Genomic DNA, 26,849 nt, shown 5'->3' with positions numbered 1-26,849 from the left:
TGTCGTCGGTCGATCATTTGCTTGCAGCCTTGAACCTCTCTCGCTCATCTTGATAAAATTATATATAGAAGTGATTAGCCAATCAAGTTATCAACTATTAATTTCGATCACAATCACTTGAGGAGGGTCAGCTCTTTTGGCGCTTTGGACTCCCCGCTGCGCTGCTGATGGTGATCCTGCAGGTTGTGTTGCCATCCCTGCCTCCCCAGGCTTATCTCCAGGTTCGGTACCGTGATCTTTGATGGCACCTGCTGATGCTGATGCTTGTTCGTCGTCGTCCAGCTGCATGCTGGTTGTTCCGTGCTGCTGCTGATGCTACTCCTGCCGCTCGACGGCCAAGGCACCGCCGCTGCCGTCGACGACGGCCAGCGGCTTGCAACACCTGCGCTCCACGATGATGGTCTCTGCTGCCTGATGGCCGTGTCAGCAAAGCCTGCATGCAGACGCCGCGCAGCAATGTCCTGACCTAGGACGTGCGAGGCAGCGTCTTGCTGCGCGCCTCTGGCCTTCCATCCCTGTAAAAGAATGCATGCATCGCTTTATATATATATATATATATATATATATATATATATATATATATATATATATATATATATATATATATATAGGGAGAGGCTATTCAGCAGCCGGCTACAAAATAAGTTATTCTGTAGCCACCTCTATTTACCATAATTTTATATACTAATTTACCATAATGTCAATATATATTTACGATAGTTGGGTTACTATAACACATGGGAATATTTACCATAACGTTATAGTAAACCACTTAGTAAGGAGTTACTGTAAATCTCGTAAATTAACATAGTAATTATCGTAACTCAAAGTGGCTACAGAATAAGTTATTCTGCAGCCAGCTATAGGATAGTAGTTCTATATATATATACATATATATATACATATATATACATATATATATATACATATATATACATATATATATATATATATATATATATATATATATATATATGTTTTTGCCATGCAGAAACTATTATGGTAACGTACTGATCTTTTCGGATCGAGCTGACATGCATGTCGTCGTTTTTTTATATATGAAAGCCCAGTTGAATGATTGATTAGATGGATATTGGCCCTGTTGGCTTCTTTTACAATCCATCTTTTTTTACTTGTTTTTTTATTGGAATAGTATTTTCTTCTCATAACAAATCAGCCGAAATAATGTTTCGACCTGTTTTTTCAGCGAAGCGAATCGAGCCATTGTTTAAAGTGTGTCATAGCACTTTTCAGCTCGTTGCTCACTTGCTCTCTCTCTCTACTGAAGTAGTGAGGATCCAAGTAGTGTTGGGTGGCTCCAGCAAAGCAATACAACACGAGATCTAAAGGGAAATATAGTGCCTAGTCTAGCTACATGTGTGGTTCCAGCAGCATCTCGCTCTGGCCATACGTGGAAAGTGCCATTATGAATCGCGACAACGTCAACAGGTAGCATAGCTTTTCTGCCACTGTATTTGCCAAGCCTAGCTAATAACAACTAATAATATAACAGATGTATGTACAGGAGGATCTGATTACGTACTAGGAAAATATTTTCTTGTTTTTTTTGAGTTGTGAAATATATATAATGAGTCTGGCAAACAAGAGAACATTTTCTTGCATGCATTCAGTGGCGGATCCAGGGGGGTGGGGTGGGGGGCGCTAGGGAGCCCCCTGTGAGAGTGATTTTCCTTTATGTTTACTGTAGGAAAAAACGTGATTTCACCGTTAATCTTCGATATTTGTTCTAAATCTCTATTGATTAGCCCCCCCCCCCCCCCCCCCCCCCCGATGTGGCTCATCTAACTAAGCACTGGCTGCCCGTGGACCAAACTCAGGTTAAGACACTCTGCCACTGCAGCTGCATGCATGCGTCGTATATATGGTGACGTTTCTATAGATACTTTTTGCCTGGAGTGAGTAGCTCTGAGGAATTAACAGAGCGAGGGTACGGTTCTGCTGCAACAAACATTATTGATGAAAGATGTGCTGTTTATCCCCAATAATCAGAATATTGTATTATTACTACATTACTAGCCCAATTAATTAAACCCTTCGGAGTACCAGAGAGCAGTAACATAGTGCATGAAGAAAATCATTCAATGTCCGTACTGCAATTAGCATGCAAGGAAATGTTCTCCTTGAATGTACGAGTATAATAAATCATGTGGGGAGAGAGACATCCAGGAAGCATTACGGACTACTAAATTATATGGCGAGATATTTGTTGATCAACAACCTTGGATCCTACGATCTAACGGACCGCACATGATGCTAGACTGCACGGAACTGAACCTTCATTGAGTAACAATATATATTAGTAACTGTACTATAGGCCCCAGGATGCAAGTTCTAATTACTTTGGGCCATTTAGTCGACCAAAAACTTGTTCAAATGAAGTAGAATAATGATATAATTTTATGTAATTTTGCCCGTCTGGGTGTCCCCTTCTTTTTAATAGCGGGTAGCTCAATCTCCTGCTGGTTTGTTTCAAAAAAAATATGTAATTTAATTTGAGGGGAGAAATGAAGTAGAATGATATATTTATTTGACCGTAATTAGTTAGCTTACCCAAAACACCAATATTGGTAAGCAACAGCTGCATCCTTAATAACTACTAAGGACAGTACAGTACAGTCAGTACGGAAACGGGGCTTTTGCCGAGTGCAACTTTCTTTGCCAAGAGCTAAAAGTCGGGCACTCGGCAAAGAGCTATTTTACCGAGTGCCGCACTCGGCAAAGAAGGCTTTGCCGAGTGTCAGGCACTCGGCAAAGGCTCTTTTTGCCGAGTGTCAGGCCCTCGGCAAACTCTGGCGCTCGGCAAAAAGCGGCGTCAGGTAATGGCGGCCGCCTGCCGCGTCCAGGTTTATTGAGTGCCAGCGGGTAGGCACTTGGCAAACCACTTCTTTGCGGAGTGTCAGACCCTGACACTCAGCAAAGAATAACAGCAAACTATTTTTTTCCCACTTTTGAACTCCAAAATTTTTCTCGAGTCCTCCTACAGTACATGAGACTCCATGTTAAAATTTGGTACATTTTTATGCCTTTTTTCTATATTTAGTTAATTTATTTCATTTAATTGAACTTTTTCGGAAAATACAAATTTAAACTGCACGTGCATCGAATAATGGAATTTAATGATTCAAAAAATGATATTGATGGTATTGAGTGTAGTGTGAGGCCGTATCCAGGAACGGACCCGAAATTTCGAACATCTTGTTCACGAAACATGACCATGAACTTGCGAATGAATTATTTTTAAATTTTATAAAATGCAAACGAAGTCCAAAAATCATGAAATTTGTCGAGATGTCATGATATCATATGTGGAGGATGTGATAAAAATTTGAGAAGGTTTGATGCACATTATCACGTACGATGCTTACAAACAAGGACATCTCCACATATGATATCATGACATCGACATGTTTAATGATTTTCGGACTTTGTTTGCATTTTATAGAATTTAAAAACAATTCGTCCGCAAGTTCGTGGTCATGTTTCGTGAACAAGATGTTCGAAATTTTGGGTCCATTCCTGGATACGGCCTCACACTACACTCAATACCATGAATATCATTTTTTGAATCATTAAATTCCATTATTCGATGCACGTGCAGTTCAAATTTGCATTTCGAAAAAATTCAATTAAACGAAATAAATTAACTAAATATAGCAAATAGTTTAGGAAATGTACCAAATTTCGACATGGAGTACTAAGTACTATAAGAGGACTACAAAAAAAGTTTAGAGGTCAAAATACAAAAAAAATTTGGTTTGCCGAGTGTCATCTTTTGACACTCGGCAAACATGCTCTTTGCCGAGTGCCAGCGCCAGGCACTCGGCAAAGTGTTCCCTTTGTCGAGTGTCCATGGGGACACTCCACAAAGAGCGTGCCAAATTTATAAAAAAATGTTTGCCGAGTGTCTCTCCGCCCGGCACTCGGCAAAGTGGTATTTTTTAAAAAAAATACGATGCATTTAAGGATGCCGACGCGACCCACTCATTAATTAACTAGAATCAACATATGAGCCATTAAGGATGATCGACATTATTAACACTCACTTGAAGTTGTAGGGAAAGAGTATATCCTTCTTGTGGCGTTGGTTCACTAAGAAGTTCATGAGGTTACTCTCTGACTCAGACGTGCCCCTACCGCTCCACCGCTCGCGCACGGCGGCGCGCCCCCGCTGGCCCGCCCACACCGGCGCGCCTCCACCGGCCGCCCTAGACACCGTGGCCTGCCGCGCCAACCCCGCGGCCCGCGCCCCGGCCCTCTCGGTGCGACCCCGGCCATCCTCGACGCGCCCCCGACCGCCACGGCCATCCTCTCCCCGTCCCCGGCGCGCCTCGGTCGACCCCGATGCCCCGACGCCCTCCTAGCCCCCGACACCATAGGTGAGTAGTGGAGTAGCAGTGGTAGTATATTTTAGTAGAAGTAGAGTTTGGTAGAGTAGTAGTAGTAGGTGGTTGTTGTGGTGGTAGTAATAGTACAGTAGGTGGTTGTGGTGGTAGTAGTAGTAGTAATAGGTGGTGGTGGTGGTGGTGGTTGTAGTAGTAGAAGAGTAGAGTGGCAGTGGTGGTGGTGGTTGTAGTAGTAGAAGAGTAGAGTGGCGGGCGGCGGCGGCGGTGGTGATGGATGAATGTGACTTGGCAATGATATGTTGAATTGAATGCATATGTATATGTGGTTGTCGGCCATTGTGCCGTATGGTTTTTTGTAGGTTTTGGATATCTCACCGTGCAGGGGAGGTTCTACCGAAATTTTGAACTGAGATAGTATTTTGTTCTTTTTTTGCAGAGAAGAGCCGTCCTAGCCGAGCTAGAGTATCTCGGCGACCCCAATCATCTTCCTCGCCGCTGCGGGTCTGCCTGCACCGCGTCGCCTCGCCACTGCACCGACCCACCATGGCCCCGCTAGCCTGACTCCACCGTCACCCTAGGTATAACCCCTCTTTCTGTATCATGGTCGTAGATCATGTAACCCAGTTAGGTGTCTTCCGTTCGAAAGAAATACTATTGGAGGTATGCAGATCTTTGCATATCTATGACCGCATCTGTTTTGGATTGTCCACGTTTTTTGGACAGCCCGCGGATGCGTAGATGGGTTAGTTTTCATGGTCTGTTCTGATATAAGATATTGTTTCGGTATGACCTCCCTATTGTTCTCCGGATACACACTCTCCCTGGCAAGACGTGTATCTAGAGAATAGCAGGGAGGTGCTGCCAAAATTCTATATCGGATAGGAGTAGACCATGGAGACTAACCTCATCTATGCATCCGCGGGTAGGATTAGGACCTATCCTCACCTATTAGACAGTAGGAACACCATGTAGATGCAATTGATGGTTACTTTGCTCGGTGATATATATGTTAGAGGATGGATAACCGTCAGTGGATGTACACGGGCCGGAGAAGTCAGAGTGATTATACCAATGAATGGATGAACAAGACCAATGCTTTCTTGAACCGTGTATTTGGCAAGGCAGCTAAATCCCCGAGTCTAGTTTTATGTCCCTGCAGCAAATGTGCAAACAGGAAAAGGGTAAACAAGGACAACATGGGTAAACATCTTTTGAAGAATGGATTTACGCTGGACTATACCCGGTGCGTCCACCATGGTGAAGCCCATTGTATGAGAGAGGAGGTGGTGAGACCACGTGTCGAGGCTTATGATGCTGATGCCAGGGTAGTAGACATGTTAGATGACGCTCACCAAGCACAGTTTGCTGAAGGACGTGAGGAGGAGATGGAGGCAGCCGCACAGGTGTTCTACGACATGATGGACTTGACACAAAAACCCCTTCATGATCGGACAATGGTTTATCAACTGGATGCCATTGGATGCGTAATGGGGTTGAAGTCCGAGTTAAAGCTGAGTCGAGAAGGCTTCGATAAGATGTTGGTCGTGATTGGCACCCTGCTTCCGGCGAGCCATGTTCTGCCAAAGAGCTTGTATGAGTCATAGAAACTCCTTCGTGCACTTAAGATGCCGTATGAGCAGATACATGCTTGTCCGAATGGCTATGTCCTATTTAGGAAAAACATAAGGATGCAAAGTATTGTCCAAAGTGTAAATCCTCCAGGTACCTAGAGGTAGACTCTGGTGATGACTAGAAGAGGCAGCTTACGATCCCCGTGAAAATCCTACGGCACCTTCTGTTCCTACCAAGGATCCAACGGCTATACATGACCGAGGAATCCGTGAAACAGATGACATGGCACAAAAAGGGCAAACGATACAATGTTGGCAAGATGGTACATCCATCCGATGGTGAAGCATGGACCCGCTTTGACGACAAACATCATGAGAAAGCCGATGAGGCTCGTAATGTACGTGTTGCACTGGCAACAGATGGGTTCAATCCTTATGGACTGATGTCGGCCCCATACACTTGTTGGCCCATGTTCGTTATCCCCCTCAATCTCCCCCCGATGTCTCCTTTCAACGACAGAACGTATTCTTGCCGTTGATTATTCCTGGACATCCGGGGAGTAATATGGGAGTGTTCATGGAGCCTGTGATCGATGAATTGGTCCGTGCTTGGGATGAAGGGGTATGGACATACAACCGAGCTACAAAGACAAGCTTCAAAATGCACATTTGGTACCACTACTCCCTGCATGACTTCCTGGCGTATGGGTTATTCTACGCCTGGTGTGTTCACAGGAAGTTCCCATGCCCAATATGCAAGGAAGGTCTAAGGTTCATTTGGTTGCAGAAGGGTGGCAAGTATTCGTCGTTCGACAAACATCGTCAATTCCTCCCTCTTGACCATCCATTCAGACAAGACATCAAAAACTTTACGAAAGGTGTCATAGTGTTAGACCCTACACCACAGATGATGACTGGTGTCGAGGTTCATGCTCAGATAGATGCTCTTGTGGCCAATCAAGAAGGTGGTTTTGTGGGATATGGTGAGCAACATATGTGAACTCATAAGTCAGGCTTGACGAGGCTCCCCTATTTTGATGAGCTTCTTCTGCCATATAACATTGATGTAATGCACACTAAAAAGAATGTCGCCGAGGCACTTTGGGCAACACTCATGGACACTAAAAAGTCTAAGGACAACCCTAAGGCTAGAGTGGACCTAGCAACGTTTTGCGATAGACCAAATCAAGAGATGCAGCCTCCTAGAGGCGGCAAGAATTGGAGAAGGCCTCAGGCCAATTTCGTCTTGACTAGCAAACAAAGGAGGAAAGTACTTGAATGGATCCAGACGCTAATGTTCCCTGATGGGTATGCAGCGAATCTGAAGAGGGGAGTGAACTTATCTACTCTGCGAGTCAACGGGATGAAGAGTCATGACTACCACATATGGATTGAGCGGCTTCTTCCGGCGATGGTTCGAGGCTACGTCCCTGAGCATATTTGGCTAGTGCTGGCAGAGTTGAGCTATTTCTTGCACTAGCTTTGTGCCAAGGAGCTATCTCAGACCGTTATTGATGACTTGGAAAAAGGGGCACCTATGTTGCTCTGTAAGTTGGAGAAGATCTTTCCACCTAGCTTCTTCTTGTCGATACAGCATTTGTTTGTGCACCTCCCGTATGAAGCATGAATGGGGGGGCCGTGCAGGCCCGTTGGTGCTATCCAATCGAGAGATGTCTAAAGACTCTTCGCAAAAAATGTAGAAATAAAGCCAAAATTAAGGCTTCCATTGCAGAGGCATACATTCTGGAGGAGGTGTCAAACTTTACAGAAAAATACTACACTGAGAACCTTCCTAGCGTGCATAATCTACCCCCTCGTTACAATGCTGGCGAAAATGAATCGAACCTCAGCCTTTTCCAAGGGCAACTTGGAAGCGCGAGTGCATTGACCACTAAGCACTTGAGTATTGAAGAGTGGCGCAGTATCATGCTATATGTATGGACCAACCTTGTCGAGGTGCAGCCATATGTGAGGTAAGTTCTCAACGAACTTGTTTCAGTATGTCGTCACTATTCTGCATCCAACTCCCTTGTTTCTCGTTGGTATAGGGAATTTCTTCGTGAATCCTGGCATCAATCAAGGGATCCTACCCCGTAGGAAAATGATACCCTTCTTTCACAGGGTGTGGGGCTAGGGAGGCCCGGTTTCATTTCTTGGTTCAAAAATATGGTACCATCTAATTTAGCTCGTACTTAGTTCGATGTTCCAAGTTGCTCGTATGTTCGAATAATATAACGATCTATCCTGCTTGAGCTTGCAGGCCCAAACCAATGCGTCTATAAGTGATGAGTTGAGACAGGTTGCAAACGGTTGTGCCTTAAGGGTCAGGTCATTTACTAGTTATGACGTGAATGGATATCGCTTTCACACAGCAAGCTATGAGCAGAGTCGGCCTAATAAAAAAACCACAAATAGTGGAGTTTTTACGCCCGACACTGATGGCCTCGACTATTATAGAAGAACTGAAGAAATATACAAACTTTCATTTTATGGTGCCAAACCTTTTAATCCTGTCATATTCAAATGCCATTGGTTTGATCCTCGAGTAACGAGACGGACCCCTAATCTTGGGCTAGTCGAAATTCGATAGGATTCTGTCTATCCAGGAGACGATGTCTATATTGTGGCTCAATAGGCCACATAGGTTTAGTATACGTCATACGCGTGCCAAACCAAAGGGCATCTTAAGGGTTGGGATATCGTGCACAAGGTCTCGCCACATGGTAAACTACCTGTCCCAAACGATGAAGATTACAACTTCAACCCACACACATATGATGGAGAGTTCTTTCAAGAAGAGAGGCCAACAGGGAGGTTTGAGATAGACTTAACCAAAGCCATCGGAATGGAACTAGACAATGAAAGGGTTGATGACGAGGACGCTAGAGATGAGGTGCAAAATGTGAAGGACATCGAAATGCTTGAGTGATTACGTTTAGGCAATGACAATGAAGACAACATTCCTCCTTCGGATAGTGTTGATTATTTGGGCAATGACAATGTTGATAGTGATGACGAGACCTATGATCCAGCTAATCCCAATCATGAAGATTATTTCTAATACATGTAATACTATGTTTTTGTAATAATGTTTTGTTTATTTTGCATCTATTTCTATTTCTAATTATGTCTTGTTTATTCTTTTTAATTGCAGGTGATTGAACTAAGATGGCAGGCCAAAGCGACCGTCACAGGGACGTGTCCTCGCTTTACCAAACACCACGCACTGCAGATGCCACTGCAGGTGAGGGGCCATCGGACAGGAGGAGGAGGAGGAGAAGTAGCAGCTGCAGGAGGCAGCCACCGCCGCCTCCTACCACACAGCATGAGGAGGACGAGGAGAAGGCGAGGCCTGGGGATGATGATGAGCTAGTTTGGTAGACGGACGAGGAGGAGGGGGCGCACGAGGGGGAGGGGACACACGAGGAGGATGGTACGGGTTTCGCTTCCTCTGGTTCATCCAACGTCTACTTGCGAGGTCCGGCGAGCCTCCCTCCGGTTCCGCTTCCTCACCAACACCCAATGATTCACCCCGAAGGGCAAAAGTAAGTAACTTTAGATTTAATCACCACCACTTCATATGATATGTTGAAAATCGATAGTGAAACTAATAATTTTTCTTAATCAATTGTGCAGGAACTGGACGATTATGTCGGGTGGTGGTCACGGATGCCTGGTCAATGGCGTCCTGGGTCTTCTGTACAGGCAACACTACCCTAGCCTAGTTGACTAAGCCAGCCGGAGGGAGCCGGCCTAGACGTTTGACCACTACGCCGCTGCCCCCGATGTGGGTTACCCCAGCAAGGCGGAGCGGGTGAAGGCGGAGTTTTGGGTAAGTCTCCCTCGCACTACACTGCTCAATACATCGTATTCATTGGACTTTTCTTGAAATAATGAATGGATACATCGCGTCTGTATGCAGACTTATTTCAGATGTGAGGAGGGATCTAAGGCCAGGGCAGATTTGGTGGCTACCAAAGCCTATAAAACACTCGTCATTGACATGCATCACGAGACGCGCATCTAGGCCATCATAACCTACTACAGGTCGAAACTTGGAGAGAAGGTCAGCAAAGAAGAAGCAAGAAAGATGACGCTGACCCAGGACCAGTATCTTGAGGTAGATAAAGAACATTAATATTGATTTGTTTTGAGATTAAGTTGGTTTAATTTGATCTTTTTATATGTCAAATACTTGATGCTGTGTAGATGTGTCCTTGGTGGTGCTCCTCGTATCCCGAGTGTTGGGTGATGATCGTGGACAAGTGGTTCACGCCCGGGTGGGCTGAGACGCATGATGCTGCCCGGGCGCGGTGTTTGTAGATGCAAGGTCCAGCACACCATCAAGGCAACCGCAACCTCGCCGAATACAAACAATTATGTGTACGCGAATTCATTTATCTATTCTGACGCTCAATTATGCCTGATTTCTAATCATCTTGCTGTCTTTCTCGCAATCGGAGGCACATGGTGGCCAGCAATGCTCTGACTTCCAGGCATGCTGTATGTCCCACAAGGGCAAGGCGACGTCCGGCGTCTCCTACAACCCGGAGGACCTGCTCGAGGCGTACACCAACCTGAGCGTCCACACCCGCATCAGTGAGTACACGTCGGCGGCAAGGTCGGTCCATAGGCCAGAGTACGACCCGAGCACCGAGGACTTTGATGCAGAGATCGTCATGAGGGTGGGTGGAGGCAAGAAGCATGGGCGGTACTGGCTTGGTGACGGCGTCATCGACTCGACCTCTACTCCCTCTCTCTCCCAGATCCGAGCACGGAGCACGAGCGCAAGCCCGGCCATACGACCACGTCCAAGCGCTTCACAGCAATGGGTCGACACACTCGAGGTTATTCCTGTTTTACTCGTCGTACATTGATCTTTACACACCTTAATTAGCTTTGCATTACTGAAACATTGGAGTGAAATATTGTAGGTCCGGCTGGAAGAAGAAGCAAGGCAACGTCAGGACCTGGCGGCCCAGCTGCAGTCCGAGCGGGCCGCGCGAGAGGCCCAGGTGCAGAGGATGGCGGAAATGATGCAGTTCATGCAGACTCTTGGGCAACATACCGGTCTAGCTGTGCTACCTGGGCTGTTCGCTCCACCTCCGACTCCTGTAGCTGCAGCTACTCCTGTGAGTTTTCGATTGTGCTTTGCTTGTATGACCTAGATTAGCTATCCAAGTAATCTTGTCTAACGCATGTAATCTCTTCTCCTTTGTGCAGCCTCAGTCGGAGGGTTCAAATAATCCAGCTCATGTGCCTCCGACTGATCTAGCTTTTCCTTCACCAGGCACTCAGTTTCCACCTTGGTGATGAGTAGCATTAGTTGTATGTGCATTTGTTGTTCACTTGGTGATGGATTTCTGATATACTTGTCATGCACTAGTGGTATATTTGGATAACTGTGATATATGTGATAGATGTTTGGATTGATGTATGTGATATATTGTGATGAATGTGATATATGCGATGGATGTGATAAATATGTGATGTATGTTTGGATGGATGTGAGATATATGTAATAATTTGTGTTTGTCGTGATGGAATGTAAAAAATGAATAAAAAAACTGGTTTTGGTCAGTTTGCCGAGTGCAATGGTCACTGCACTCGGCAAAGCTGGAAAAGAGGCGCCAACCCGTTTCCCAGCTTTACCGAGTGTCATGACCATGGCACTCGGCAAAGAATTGTTTAAAAAAAATAAAAAACTTTGCCGAGTGCCACCCATCCGGCACTCGGCAAAGAATTTTTTTTAAAAAAAATAAAAAACTTTGCCGAGAGCCACCCGTCCGGCGCTCGGCAAAGAAATTAAAAAAAACTTTGCCGAGTGCCATCCCGGGCGGCGCTCGGCAAAGAATTTAAAAAATAAAAATAAAAAACTTTGCCGAGTGCCAGCCCGGGCAGCGCTCGACAAAGAATTTAAAAAAAAATGAAAAACTTTGCCAAGTGTCATCCGGGTTGGCACTCGACAAAGCCGCCGTCACCGTTTTCCTGTGCTGTGACGGCTCGTTTTCTTTGCCGAGTGCTGTCCTCGACACTCGACAAAAGCTTTGCTGAGTGCCCGACAATGACTCTCGGCAAAGGCTGCTTTGCTGGCCATTTTTTCCCGAATGCGGCACTCGGCAAAGCCTTTATCAAGTATATTTAGGGCTTTGCCGAGTGCCGCAGACACTCGGCAAAGCACCTGAATCGTCTCTCTCTCTATAATATGTCTACTGAATGGGAGCTGGGCTGAGAGATTAGATTTATATTTACGATCGATAGAGAGGTGCTAATATATATAATAATACATGTAAATAGAGAGTAATAATCACCGTACCTGATTTTGCGAGAGCAAGTAGCGGTTGTGGTGGGCAGACATGAGGTAGTCAGAGGGCAGCGGCTGCGGCACGGCCCCACTTTGGTGTGCGAAGGGTGGTGGCCGCAAGAACCAGGCCACCTCCTGCTTCCCTGCTGGCGACCCTGCAGCTGCTTGCATTCTGCATCATGCATGCAAACGACGTATATGTACGAACAACATACGTACATACGTTAATGATCATCTATCAGTACTTTGTTCATATACATACATACATATATATAAGTGGGACACATTTTTTCTACTCCCGGGAGTAATTACTCCCGTCTTCAATAAACCACATTGCGTATGTTTGCATATCCATTTATCAGTTTGAGTATGTTTATATACTCATTTTAAGATACTACAAATTAAATCTTACTACATGAATTTTTTTCAAAAGAACCCATATTTTTAATATGTTATTATAATACTATGACAGTAATATATAAAATAAGTATAACCATATACTCTATGTATACTTGACTTACATACTACCTTAGATAGTCTAGTGTGATCATATACATCGTTTACGTATACTTCGTCGAGCCATATACACCATAAATCTAAAGATATATGCATGGGAATACCCTGAAAGTAGGAAATAACTTATATATATATATATATATATATATATATATATATATATATATATATATAGTAGTCCTCTATATAGGGAGAGGCTATTTAGTAGCCGGCTACAAAATAAGTTATTCTGTAGCCACCTCCATTTACTATAATTTTATATACTAATTTACCATAATGTCAATACATATTTACGATAGTTAAGTTACTATAACACATGGGGATATTTACCATAACGTTATATTAAACCACTTAGTAAGGAGTTACTATAATCTCGTAAATTAACATAGTAATTATCACAACTCAAAGTGGCTACAGAATAAGTTATTCTATAGCCAGCTACAGGATAGTAGTCCTCTATATATATATATATATATATATATATATATATATATATATATATATATATATATATATATATATATATATATATATATATATATAACTACTATCTTATAGCTGGCTAAAAAAAAATAACATATTGTGTAGCCGAGTCAAAACTCGAGCCCGAGCGTCACCCAGCTCCGTCCATTCACCCACCGCACTAGTAAAGACGGCATCAGTAAAGACAATAAATACTAGTCCATTAATTAACCCAAAAATTACGCTTATTTTCATCTCTCCAGAGAAAAGTCTAGATTGGGTCCTGTTCAGATACGTCCTGCACCACCGCAGATCGCGGCCCTCGCGGCCTGCCTCCTCTACCTACGTTGTGTCGTCAGCGACGCTGGCCTCCGCTGGCGCTGGGCCGACGGACCTCGGGGCGCTGCGGGCGCCGTGCGACAGGGACGCTGGGGCAGTGCGCTGTGGGAACGACGAGGGCAGGAGGTGGGCGGCAGCGACGCGTTCCTGCGGCGGGCGCTGGCGCAGCGGCAGCCGACCAACCGGTACACCAGGCCCCGCCTCAAGCGCGAGGAGCAGGGGAGGTGCAGTGGTTGCCGCCGAGCACGAACTGCTCTCCCCTGCCGGCGACACTTAGCCGTTGGCGCACCCTGCGAACGACGCGCTTCGGCAGTGGCGGGCTGGCGGGCCGCCCTCGATCTATGCGCACGACGCGCTCCGGCTGTGGAGGCGCATCCTCGATCCGCGTGCACGACGCGCCCCGATGGTGGCGCCGCACCTCGACTCGCTGCGCATGGCACGCCCTGGTGGTGGCGGTTGCAGCGCACCCTCAACTCGCGCGCATGGCACGCCCTGGTGGTGGCGGTTGCGGCACACCTCGGTTCGCGGGCACGACACACCCGGTGATGGCGCGACACGTCCAGTGGAGATGGCGGCCCCCGGTGGTGTGGTGGGGAGGCGAGTGCGATGGCGTGTGCCAGGGACACCTCGGGATGTCGCCTGCAGTACGTTCTGCACATCTAGCAGCAACCGATGGTGTACAGCCTAGTGGCGGCGGTGGGTCCTCATCGGCGGCAGGTCTCAGCGGGGGTGTACCCAGCAGCCAGGCGGTGCGACTCCTGTCCTTTTGTTCCGGCGGTGCTGCTTCGTTGACAAGCCCGTCCGCACCTTCACCGGTGACTCCCTGATGTCGGGCTCAAGCAGTAGCGCTCTGATGACTGATGTAGGCGGCGGCGGCCAGAGGTTCTATCTTCTATGGTGGCAAGATCCTGTGAGACAACGTCCTGTTTCTTTCTCGTGAAATTGGAGCACGCATCCAATCGCTCTCGAGTAGCAATTCTCGTAAATATTATTAGTGCAAATTCTTGTAAATAGTACTAGTATTGTTGTAAACAGAATTATCGTAAATATGTAGTATTATACTAACTTGTCCATGAAATTATGGTAAATCTTTTCTTAATGCTAATTTTGTCCGAGACATTCAAATTATTTTAATTAGCTTATGACAAAATTGGTTTAGTCACTGTGCTCAAATTCTCGTAACACATGAACAATTACATTAGTTCAACTTGTATACTACTCTTCAGTTAGCCATAGCATGCATGTAGAGTATTCTCGTAACCCATCCCTATTTACTAGAATATATTCTTTACTATTTTTCGCGGACAATAGTATTCTCGTAACCTTACTATTTTAAGGTATGTTGTATTCTCGTAACAAGAATATTTTGCATACGGTATTCTGGTAACTACCTAAATATCTTATCTATTTACCATAGTCCATATACAATAGTTTAGTGCACGGTGCATGCATACGCTAATTCACTTGTATGCTCTCGGTATGGTAATTCATGTATTCTCGTAACCACTCATTCCACTATATTTCTTGCATGCGTGCACACGGCAGCTCGCCAGATCCAAAATCACGCCGTGGTAACCACCGATCCGGTAAATGCTCGCGCGCTTGCGCCAGTTGGCACGGATGGGTCTGTCTGGTGCGGTCACTTGGTCTGGCTACAAAATAAGTTATTCTGTAGCTTTTATATATATATATATATATATATATATATTATATATATATATATATATTGTTTTTTTTTTGCTATCCTCCTATGTACGTAGCTAGCCATGTAGGGTAGTGCACAGAACCTTCCGTTATCGCAGTATAGATACTCCTAGTTTGATGCTATACTACGTACCAGGTCGTACGCGGTACGCAGAGAGAGAAAAGGAGAGATCGAAGAGAGAATCAGTCTCGTGACTCACTGAGCAGTACGGTGTACCAGCTGAAGAGACACAATGAATACAACGACAGGCAGAAAAACAGTTAAAAACATCAGATTACACGAACAAAGATGCATGCAGAGGAGCAGCAGCAGGACGCATGCCATCTTATATCTATCGTACCCGTAGGTACACAAGGAATTAACTCCAATCTGCCACACGGCCAGTAGGCTGGTCGTGGTCGATCGAGAGCGAGAGAGAGAGAGAGAGAGGATCTCTAGTAATCTACTACTAACTGCTAGCTGCATGCTGGGTCTCGGACTCTGGGTGCGGGTACCTAGCTGCTCTCACCATCCCCACTACGGAGGATCTAGCTAAATGGATGCCACGCACTCCGCCATCACACGAAGCACGCACAATATGTGCATGAAGGAGAACTATAGCTCGGTGCACTGTCTGGACTGAAATGCAGTGTCGAGCGAGTGTGTTAATGCAATGCGCTAGCTGCTTGCTGGCTGCTGCTGCTGGCAACCTGGCTTGTCCATGCTCGCCACTACCGTGCCAACTCTATTTAAGCAGCTGGCCGGCCGGGCTGCACTGCATGCCTGCATGGCTGTGAGCTGAGCTCTACACTATACTGCTGGAGCATGCATGGTACCTGCACGCAGGCTTTCGGTCAAGGGCAATGGACGATGGATGGATGGAGCTGTGGCAACTGCATCATGCAGCTAGCTAGCAGCATGTCCCCCTGCCGCGCGCACTGCCCTCCGTCCTCGTGTCTTCTTCTACTTGTTTCTTGCCAAGATTCCGGCCACCACCTCTCGTCGTCGCATAATATAATGTGTTATGACCCTGAGTGATGGGAAGCAGCGCAGGGGGACAATTGATATGGATCTGAATGACATTCAATGAATCATCACAACGGACGACGACTACTACTCACTACCGGTGGTCGCGGGCCGGCCGGCTGTGCAGCAGCGGCCACTCAGCCGGCCGGCCGGCCAGCCAGCAGGCTTCTTGCACATAAGTGTATCGATCCGTCGCATTGTTGGGACCTCGCTCATCAACACAGCTAGCTAGCTGCAGGCTGCATGCTAGTAATTTGCAAGTTAGTAGTGGGACTGTAGTCTGTTGGAGGCAATCTGTGTTGGCCCACAGGATCACCGGCTCAGGTGAGTCGACCACTAATCAGTATTGCCGACCACGACTAATGTTGTCTGACCACACACTATAGCTAGAGGTAAAAGAAGTGAGGGAGAACAGAGCATATATACATACAGCAGAGACACCAGTGTTGACCGGAGCTCTGTATAGAAGATGGCAAATCTGAACTCTGTCTTTACTGAGTTGCAGTGGCAAACTATATATACAACTCTATCCATCTAGTCCTAGTACAGCTGTCATACTGCTACAGTGACTACATGAGATAGCAAGGGCGGATTTTGGTGCCTGCCCCTGCTGTGACTACAGTACGGCAGGTGAGCCATTCGGCGTCTGCCTCTGCAGCGGCTACAGTACCATAGCAAGGTACCTTTTCGACGCTGTCTTCTCTTGCCGTGTGTTCACACAAGGGAGTAGTAGATTATCTAACAATTTTTCCCCTAATCCTACCGCTAACCCTTGAACCCCCTCCATGGCGATCATCTCCTTCAGCTCCGTGAGTCAAAGATGGCCGATCGGCTTGGTAAGGACGTCCGCAAGTTGCCGACCAGTTTCGACAAACTCGATGACGATCTGTCGTCCATTGACACAGTACCTGAGGAAGTGGAACTTCACGTCGATGTGCTTGTTTCAGTCGTGGAGAACCGGATTCTTCGCGAGGGCGATGGAGGGCTGGTTGTCCACCTTCAGTGCTGGTGGGTGAGCTTCCACCGGTCAGCTCGCCCAGCAGCCGGCGTAGCCACACAACTTGGCACGCCGTTGTGGCTACCGCTACGTACTCTGCCTCGCACGTAGATAGCGCCACCACCTTCCGTTTTAGCGATAGCCATGTGATCAAAGCCAACCCGAGGAAGACGAGCACGCTATGTCTGCGTCGCTGAACACAGTGAGCTGCAGCCTATTTCCACCGGTCTTGGGAAAGATGATCCCCTGATCTACTGTCTCCTTGATGTAACGTAGTAGTCGCTTCACCGCAACCCAGTGATCCTCTATAGGATCCTCCATGAACCGGCTGATGTAGCCCACGGCGAACGCAATGTCTGGCCTCGTGTGGACTAGGTAGCGCAGATCGTCGATGATGTTCCGGTAGAGTGTTGCATCCACCTTCACCGCGGTACTGGCCTTCATCAGCTTTAGCCGCTCCTCCATCGGAGTCACGCATGGCTTGCACACCGCCATGCCGCTCTGCTCTAACAGCTTCGAGGCATAAGCGCTCTGACCAAGCGTGAGTGCCTCCTTCTCCTGTCTCACCTCGATGCCAAGATAGTAGGAGAGCACCCCGACATCGCTCATTCAAAAACGAGCCACCATCTCACGCTTGAAGCTGTCGATATTCTCCACACGCACACCGGTGACGATTAAGTCATCCACATACACACCGACGATGAGCTCCTCCTTCCTCCGTCGCCGTGTGTAGAGCACGTGCTCGGTTTCGCACCTCGTGAACCCAAACTCGCCCACCATGGCATAAAGCTTGGCATTCCACGCTCATGGGGCCTGTCGTAGCCCGTAGAGCGCCTTGCGCAGTCGGAGCACCCTGTGCTCCGCTCCCTTGATGGCGAACCCCGGAGGTTGTCTGATGAAGACCATCTCCACCATCTCGCCGTTGAGGAAGGCCAATTTTAGGTCCAGATGATGGACGCACCAGTTCGTCGCTACTGCCAAGGCTAGTAGCAAACGGACAGACTCTATGCGCACTACTGGCACAAAGACTTCCTCGAAGTCGATGCCCTCGTGTTGGACAAAGCATCGGGCGATGAGTCACGCCTTGTGCTTAACAATGGCGCCGTGCTCATCCCGCTTGACCATGTACACCCACTTTAGGCCGATCGGACGACATCCTGTAGGTGGATCGATGAGCTCCCAAGTCTCGTTTTTCTCGATCGCCTTCATCTCCTCTAGCACCGCCCATCGCCAATGTGTATCACGCCCGGCCAGCGTGAACGTGGGTGGTTCCTTAGCACTGACGAGCTATAGCTCTAGGTTGTTGAGCAGACTACCCACCAGGCCTGAGGGTCCTATGACACCGACGATGTCATCCAGCCCGTGGAACCGCACCTCCTCACCTTCATGGAAGGCATCCATGAACTCAGTGATGTCACTTGGAGGTGAGGTGAACTCAATCAGTGTTGATGGAGTTCCCTATTTTGCCAGAGTGATCGACACAGCACCTGGAGTGCTCGGCACCCCGGATGCAGTGCTCGGCGCTACTCCTGGACCACTCGTCACCACTCCTGGATTGGTCTGCACCCTTCCAGGAGTGCTCGACAACCATCTTGCATTTGTTGGTACCACTGCAAGACCCCTCGGCTCTGCTACAGAAGTGTTCGGCACCCGTCCTGGAGTGGTTGCCACCACTGCAGGACCTCCCAGCTCCACTCCTGGAGTGCTCGGCACCTCCCCAAGAGTGCTTGGCTCTATCGCTGGACTGCTTGGCATCCCTCCTAGAGTGCTTGGCACCTCTTTCCCAGCGTCTCCACCACCGTGGATGACCAAGTGTTGGTGAAGCCGCCAGCTTGCCCCGTGCTCGGACTGTTCCAGTCCCTAGATCAGCCTTCTTCGTTGAACACTGATGATCGCGCGAGACAAGCACCTTGTCTCCACGTGGGTCATAGAGCCGGTATGCCTTGGTACCCTCCGTGTAGCCTAGGAACACCATCGGTATGCTCCTGTCATCCAGCTTGGTCAGGACAAGCATCGTCTTCCTGATGTGGCCGATGTAGCCGAATGTCTAGAGGAAAGACACACTTGGCTTGCGTCCATGCCAAGCCTCGAACGGTCGTCTTGCCCTTCAGGGCCTTGGTGGGAGCGCGGTTGAGGATGAACACCACCGTGGTCACTGCCTCACCCTAGAACCTTGTCGGCATGCCCTTGGCCTTCATCATGGTTCGAGCCATGCCGACCACTGTCTGGTTCCTGTTGCTCCACCCTCGCCATTCTGCTGTGGTGAGTACGGTGCGGTGTGGTGTCACACCACACCCTAATCCGTGCAGTACGCAGCGAACTCCACTGAAGTGAATTCACCGCCGCAATCAGTTCTCAGCACACAGAGCTTCTTGCCGCTCTCAGCCTCTACGCATCTTGAACTTCTTGATCGCCACCACCGCTTCATCCTTGCTCGTTATGAGTTGCAGCCACATGTAGCGGCTGCAATCATCCACGAGCAAGAGAAAGTACCACCGACCACAGTTTGTGGCTAGCGTGATTGGCATGCAAAGATCAGCCATGGACGAGCTCGAGAGCGTCCACTGCGCGATACTTGGCCGCCTTTGGGAATGGCCATCTCCTCTGCTTCCCAGCCAGGCAAGCTGTCACATGGCTTGCGTCCATGCTTGATGTGGGGTAGCCCTCAGACCATCTTCTCTAGCCGACCAAGTGCGTCGAAGCTGGGATGTCCGAACCGGGCATGCCACAGCCATGGTTCCTTGGTGTTCCTTGCCGCTAGGCACACCGGCTGCTCCACCTTCAAGTCAAGCAGGTACAACTGGTTCTAAGTTCCTCTTTACCTTGGCAAGAAGTCGCTGCTCCCTGGTCTCTTGATCCTAAGGACTCCATCCTTGATCAGTACCTCGCTACCGTGCTCATCTAGCTGGCCAATACCGATGATGCTCGAACGCAGCTATGGGATGTAATATACATCAGTTAGCGTGTGGTGCTCACTGTTCTGGCACCTGAAGATGATGGTGCCTGCGCCCTTGGATTGCCACCCTTGAGCCGTCACCAAACTTCACCGTGCCAGGTCACATCATCGTTGAGCTCGGAGAAGGCTGCCTTGGAGCCCATCATGTGGTTGCTGGCGTCCAGAGTCCAAGTACCACCGCTGCTTCTGCTCGTCGCCGACAGGTCTGAGGTGGACTTGGGCACATGGTTCATCGAGGTTGACAGCCTTCAGGGTCTTCCTAGGCCCTTTCACCGTTATCACCTCTCCCTTCTCCTCGTCCTCAATGTCGTGCAGTGCATAGAACGTCACCATCAGGATAGTGGCCTCATCATCATCGTCAGCTTGCGCTAGATGACCCTCAACCTTCTTCTCATTCTTGCGATTTGGCACTCCCTTGCCCCATGGCTCGTCTTCCCACAGCACCGACAGGTGTTGGGGTCGACATGCTTCTTCTTCTCCGAAGAAGCCTTGACGCGGCACTTGCCATCGCCACCGCGGTTGGAGGAGGCTACCCCAGAGTACCTCCGAGCAGCCCACTTCTCTCTGTCAGCAGCAGTTTGCCGCTGTCCTTCATTGCTGTCGCCTGCTCCAGTCGCTCGTCCATCGCCCACAGACGGCCTATCACATCCTCAATGGTGAGGGTGGACAAGTCCAGCATTGTCTCTATGGAGAGAGCGATCTGGATGTACTTTGCCGGCACGGAGTGGATGTACTTGGAGACCGCCTCCTCTTCGTCGATGGTGATGCCGTGGCTCTTTAGCTTGTTGATGAGTGTCTACAGGTGGAGGGAGAAATCCTCCACCAATTCACCATCCTTGAACTTGAGGTTGGCATACTCCTGCTTCAGAAGCTAGGCCGTCGCCTTCTTTGCGCGAACAAAACCAATGCGTATCGCCGCAATAGCCTCACATGCCTCCTTAGCAGAGCTTTTCGCCCCCAATAGCTCCCTGTACTCCGCCGGTACAGCAGCAAGGATAGCATCCAACGCTGACATGTCATCCTCTTCATTGTCGGTGCCCTTGTCAATAGCATTTCAGAGTCGTCGGGCTCTGAGCTTGACCTTCATGGTCACCGACCACTCTCCATAGTTAGTGCGAGTCAGTGTCGGCCAACTGGTACCGCTAACCTTCCGCACCGTGCGAACAACGACCTCCTATCATGGCTGGGTAGCTACAACAGTGCCACTACTGTCGCTCATCTCCAAACCGTCCGTCATCACCAGCGGTTAGTCCGGCGATGTCGCTTGTACAGCTCCGATACCAATTGTTGGCCCACAGGATCATCGGCTTAGGTGAGTCGATCACTCACCAGTCTTGCTGACCACGACTAACGTTGTCCAACTACACACTATAGCTAGAGGTAGAAGAAGTGAGGGAGAACAGAGCATACACATAGCAGAGACACCAGCGTTGGCCGGAGTTCTGTATAGGAGATGACAAATCTCAACTTTGTCTTTACTGAGTTGCAGTGGCAAACTATATATACAACTCTATTTATTTAGTCCTACTATAGCCGACATGCTGCTACAGTGACTAGATGAGATAGCAATGGCTGATTTTGACGCATGCTCCTGCTGTGACTACAGTGCGGCAGGTGAGCCGTTCGGCTCCTGCCTCTGTAGCGGTTACAGTACCATAGCAGAGTACATTTTTGGCGCAGCCTTCTCTTACCGTATGTTCACACAAGGAGTAGTAGATTATCTAACAATCGGGCAATGTATGGTGAGAAAGTCTTGCCATCCATCATGATGTCCTTGGGCGCCATTGTCTGGCTACCATAGCTAGCTGTAGTACGTAGCACCAGCTACCATGCAATGAATTAATAAGGTGACTGCTGCATGCCTCTGCACCAATATTTTTTCGCAATAATATGACTAGCTAGAGGGCTTTACTTGCCCTTTAAAGACGTGTCCCCCATGCAGGCCAAAACCCTAGCCGCTATATATGCATATGCATGTGCGCGCAGTAGATACTACATGGATAGATGGCTCTATCCCTGTGCCCGACTGTGCACGCTGCAGAGGGATCCAATCGATCGATCGATCCAGCAATTAGTTGGATCGGAGCAGTATATTTGCTGCCACTGCCAGCAGCATACTATGCATGACGTACAACCGCACAGGGTGTGCGTTCAGTTCAGGTTCCTCCAGCGCAAGAGCTGCTTTTGCATGCGTGCGTGAGTGGGAGTTTGGAATCGGCAGCCAAGGACGACGCATCCATCACCATCAGACATGCATGCATGCACAACACTGTCATCGTACCTTCCCCAGCTACTCACCACCAGAAAAATAAATTATTACTCGCTTCATTTCTAAATTATAAGATATTCTAGCTTTTTTCAGATACATTGCTTTTAATATGTATCTAGAAATAGTATATATCTATGTACATAGCAAAAGCTACGTATTTAGAAAAGTCAGAACGTTTATAATTTGGCACGGATTGAGTAATTGTTTCACTTTTTTTTAAAGAATTCTGGACACGCATGCATTCAACAACGGGAACGAAGGCAAGCAAGGTGCCCACGGCCCACCTGAACTAGAAAATCACAATAATATACCCCCCACCCCACCCCACCCCACCCCACCCCCATGCATATGATATATAAGATGACCATGGAACATGACAAATATTATTGTTAATCTTTTGAGGAGATTGTGTTCATATGAAAAAATATTCTCAATCTTGATGCTTATATATATAAACAAGCGATGCGTATGTTAATTAATAACTAAATAAATAAATAGTTTTAAATAATATCAAAATTAATTGTACATGTGTGTGTATAATATATAGTTTGTGTGCATAATATGGGTGGCAAGTTTTCTTCAATTTCCTGGCAATAACTAAAGTAAGGGTACGGTTGAGACGAAAGCTTCTAAGGGCTGCTCGAATAGTATTAAAAAAATCTAGCACATAGATGTTGAGTAATAAGGAGAGAGAATGATAAGTTAGCTTTTTCATGAAGAGCTAAGCTCACACACTTTCTTAAATTTTTTGTGTTTATGTTCACACATTTTTCTACACTAGCATGTTGGGTTACTCTATTTTTATCTTATTTTAAGTTCATATAGCAAGTTGACTCTATTGTTGATGGTGCCCTAAACATTATTAGTAGTATTTATTATTACATATAGGAAGCCTCTTTTTAATGCAAGTAATGTCCATCAGTCTGGTATATACTACCTGACATACACATTGTGTTTTAGCCCTAATAATTTTCTTATGTTTGATATAAAAAAGAGAAGTTTATTTTCAGCTTTTGTGATTCAGGCATCAATCCAACCTCGGCTTCATTTATGTTGTACACATTGGTTACCACAGCTGCCTAACTAGGTACACAATTCTTTCATTTATATGATTTATTCAGAAAAGTATAGAATAATAGAAAAAACTTCAAATGTTTTGTACATGTACATCCAATGTCCTTGATTAATTCTTACTAATACCTACATATTGTAGTATAGGTTTTTACAGTGATCTGTATTATTCAAATAAACTAAATTTCTCTCTCTTTGTGTTGTCAAACTATTGAATTTAACTAATGATCATTGTGAATATATCAAAAACAATTGCTTTGTGTTCATTTTCTTTTAAGGTTTTTGCTTATCAACTGAAATAAATTTGTGAGCAAAGTTGCGCTCCATGGACCATGCAAATATCAAAAGGGTACTTGATTTTATGATCGGAGAAGGAGCATCACTAACATTTAATAAAAAGTAGGTGCTCATTAGTCTTATCTATTATATATTCAACATAAATATAAACACATATTATGGCATTGTACAGCTAACTTAATTTAAACTATGACCTCTATATATGTTAACATATAAATACCAAAATTATTGTCATAGCAGTATACTTGACCATATATGAAATATGTGCATGAACCATGAATAGCATGTCAGTATATATGATCCTTTCACTACCACATGACAGAAAATTATTGGGTTCACTAGTGTCATCTCGTAAACATGGACATAAGGTTCCACTGCCCCCTCTAGTTACTCCCTCTGTCCCAACAGGAATAGAAACCTTGTTATCTGAGGAGACAATCCTTAATTAGTTTGACCAAATATATACACAAAAAGATACTAATTTATATTTATGATGCATAATAAGTATCGCTAGATTAACCATAGAATATATTTTCGTAATAAATTAAAGATACAAATGTTGATATTATTTTCAAGATACCTAATCAAACTTGAGATTGTTTGACTCATTGAGAAGCCAGATTTTATTCTTTTTTTGGGACAGAGGAAATAAGAAAAAATATAGTGATGGCTTTGAACATGTGGAAATAAGAAAGACATGAGAGATCATTTTTTTTCTAAAAAAAGGATAGAAAGGAAATATGAAATGATGCATGGGATCATAGTGGCCATGATCGTGCACTATACATTTTTTTAGAAAAAAAATATTTTTATTCCGGTCTCTGCGCATAAGTTATATATGTGCACGACCATCTATTTATTAAAACACACACTGACTAAAAACAACTTGCTCTCAAAGAGGGACACAAAAAACAATAGCTTCGAACTTAAACACCAATTCAAGTCTATTAAAAGACAACCATCCATATTAATTAGTGCATTATACATAAAAAAATTTAAACACACGCGCAAAAGGTATCCACGTGAATCGTCAAAATGGACAAAATAGAGGATGCAGATTCGCAGAGGAAAAGTAACCAATGCAACGGAATAAATATATAGGGCATCACTGTACCGGATTATATATATGCAATACTAACACACACAATGACACAATACTATATATAATAAGCAGTCGATGATGTGTACAAACCTACTATTGGCGGTAGCATTGGAAGTACTGTTGCGAAACGCTTCGAAGCCATTCATTTCACAACCCCTCTGCAGAAAGCCCATATCTCTCATCATCTGCATATGGCCTGCAGCAAATTATATATGCATGCCTGTCAAATCACTGAAATTTACAACGGAGATACATCTATATGAACATATGTGGCTATTCCCTAGGTTTCTGGAGCTGACATGTATGTAATGTTTTACCTGCAGCACATGATCTGTCTGCCGTCGTTCCCTTCACTGTTCGATACATCTGCATCAAGTAATAAAGCAAATAAGAAAACAACGACATGGAAAGATTAAACTGATCCTTGTGCTGCCATTTGGTTTACTCTTGCAACGTGCTAACAAAAAAAACATTAGTTCAATTCGTTGTGGTTGATATATTACTAGTTAAATAAATGATTCAGATGAAAGAGACAAGTACTTGGCGACAACTACAAACAAATGCCAAGAAGAAAAGGGTGGGTGAATGGGGCTGATCAAGAGATCATCAAACTGTGTTACCTTTTTGTTTGGTTCTTGACATGAGAAACACTAGTACTAAGTACCAAATTCTACTGGAGAGAGAGAGAGAGAGAGAGAGAGAGAGAGAGAGAGAGAGAGAGAGAGAGAGAGAGAGATTATATTAAGGTTTTGGTAACTTGCCTGCAAGTGGCTCTTAACATGAGCCAATGTGAGATCCATAACGTTCATCAGCTCCAGCACTGACTTTGGCGTTGCTCCTAGAAAGAAAGGTACAATTCTTAATTTGTAGCCAAAATGAAACTGAAACCAAAGACTGAACAATTCAGTGAAGTCTGCAAGCTACAATTAAGTGGAAAGAAAATAAAGAAAAGCACTCCATGTTTGTTAGTTAATTAGTTATAGGCAAGGGGATATATCATATCAATATAATCAAGCGAGAAAATATAATAAAAGCATATTCATCCAAGATTCCAAGAACTTAATAAGTCTTGAGCAATTGCACTCTCGATCGCCAGTTCCCCACAGTGAGCTATATGAAATTGGATCATCATGTCGTTATTAACGACAAGCGCAAACCCAACGAATTGAAGCACAATCAGTTGGCTAACAATTTAACAGAACATGGATGGAAATTAAACAAGCAAACAAGAACGTTCTTGAAGAACGTACTCTCATGGCCGCCAAGGAGCTCTACAGCATGCACGAACTGTGCATGAAGAGCCGTGGTCCACCTCATTCTTGGTGCTCTGGAGCTCCTCTTTCCACCACCGCTGCCACCATTCCCAGATCTCATGGTGCCTCCGGATAACGCCGCCGATGAGCTTTTCTTGAACCTCTGGATCTGGCTAGGTTGGTGCAGCCTCTGCTGCTCCTGCTGGATGTCACATTGGGCATCCTGCTGCGCCACAGCCACCGTCTTCTCAACAAGTCCGAGACACAGCGTCTGCTTGGAGAAGAACATGTCCGTTTCGTGGTTTGCTTGGGCACCGCCACTGCTCCTAGCATAGTTGGGCGGCGATGGAGGACTGATATGGAGCGATAGATCGGGGGCCGCGGCTGTTGTATCCATTGCAAGCTGCTGCTGAACTTCTAAATTGGCAACAGAGCCTTGCCGCCTGTTCTTGCTCGAGGAGAAGAAATGGATCTTGGTGATTAGGTCATGAGTGGCATATGACATATGGTTGTTCTTGTATAGGGGTTGCGTCTGTTGTGCATGTGGGTGAGGAGGGAGGTAGTAGATACCTAGAGATCGATCAGAGGAGCAAAGTTTGGTATTGTTATGCTGGTACAATTATAGGGATAGCCCGCAG

General features: G+C 46.3%; 1 protein-coding gene across 1 annotated transcript; it reads right to left on the bottom strand.

Moving 5' to 3' along the window:
• On the bottom strand, window positions 1–26,608 carry LOC136538300 (uncharacterized). The gene is made up of 6 exons (XM_066530286.1): window positions 26,209–26,608; window positions 25,720–25,796; window positions 25,276–25,324; window positions 25,049–25,154; window positions 12,252–12,411; window positions 1–515 (listed from the first exon to the last, which is right to left on the bottom strand). The coding sequence occupies exons 1-6, from the start codon at window positions 26,606–26,608 to the stop codon at window positions 114–116; spliced, it is 1,194 nt and encodes a 397-aa protein (XP_066386383.1). The 3' UTR covers window positions 1–113.
• Window positions 26,609–26,849: the final 241 nt, after the last annotated feature.

Source organism: Miscanthus floridulus, chromosome 2 (assembly GCF_019320115.1).
Source record: "Miscanthus floridulus cultivar M001 chromosome 2, ASM1932011v1, whole genome shotgun sequence".
In the NCBI taxonomy this organism is placed as follows: Eukaryota; Viridiplantae; Streptophyta; class Magnoliopsida; order Poales; family Poaceae; genus Miscanthus; species Miscanthus floridulus.
The sequence above is the reverse complement of the archived record's forward strand: the minus strand, read 5'-3'. Positions and strand labels throughout refer to the sequence as shown.

Bases quoted from the DNA above. Each gene is read 5' to 3' on its own strand.
- LOC136538300 (XM_066530286.1), bottom strand. From the start codon at position 26,608: ATGGATACAACAGCCGCGGCCCCCGATCTATCGCTCCATATCAGTCCT. The intron at 25,797-26,208 runs GTACGTTCTTCA...CTTTCTTTCTAG, and splicing joins GCTCCTTGGCGGCCATGAGA to GAGCAACGCCAAAGTCAGTG. The intron at 25,155-25,275 runs GTAAAACATTAC...AATTTGCTGCAG, and splicing joins AGACAGATCATGTGCTGCAG to GCCATATGCAGATGATGAGA.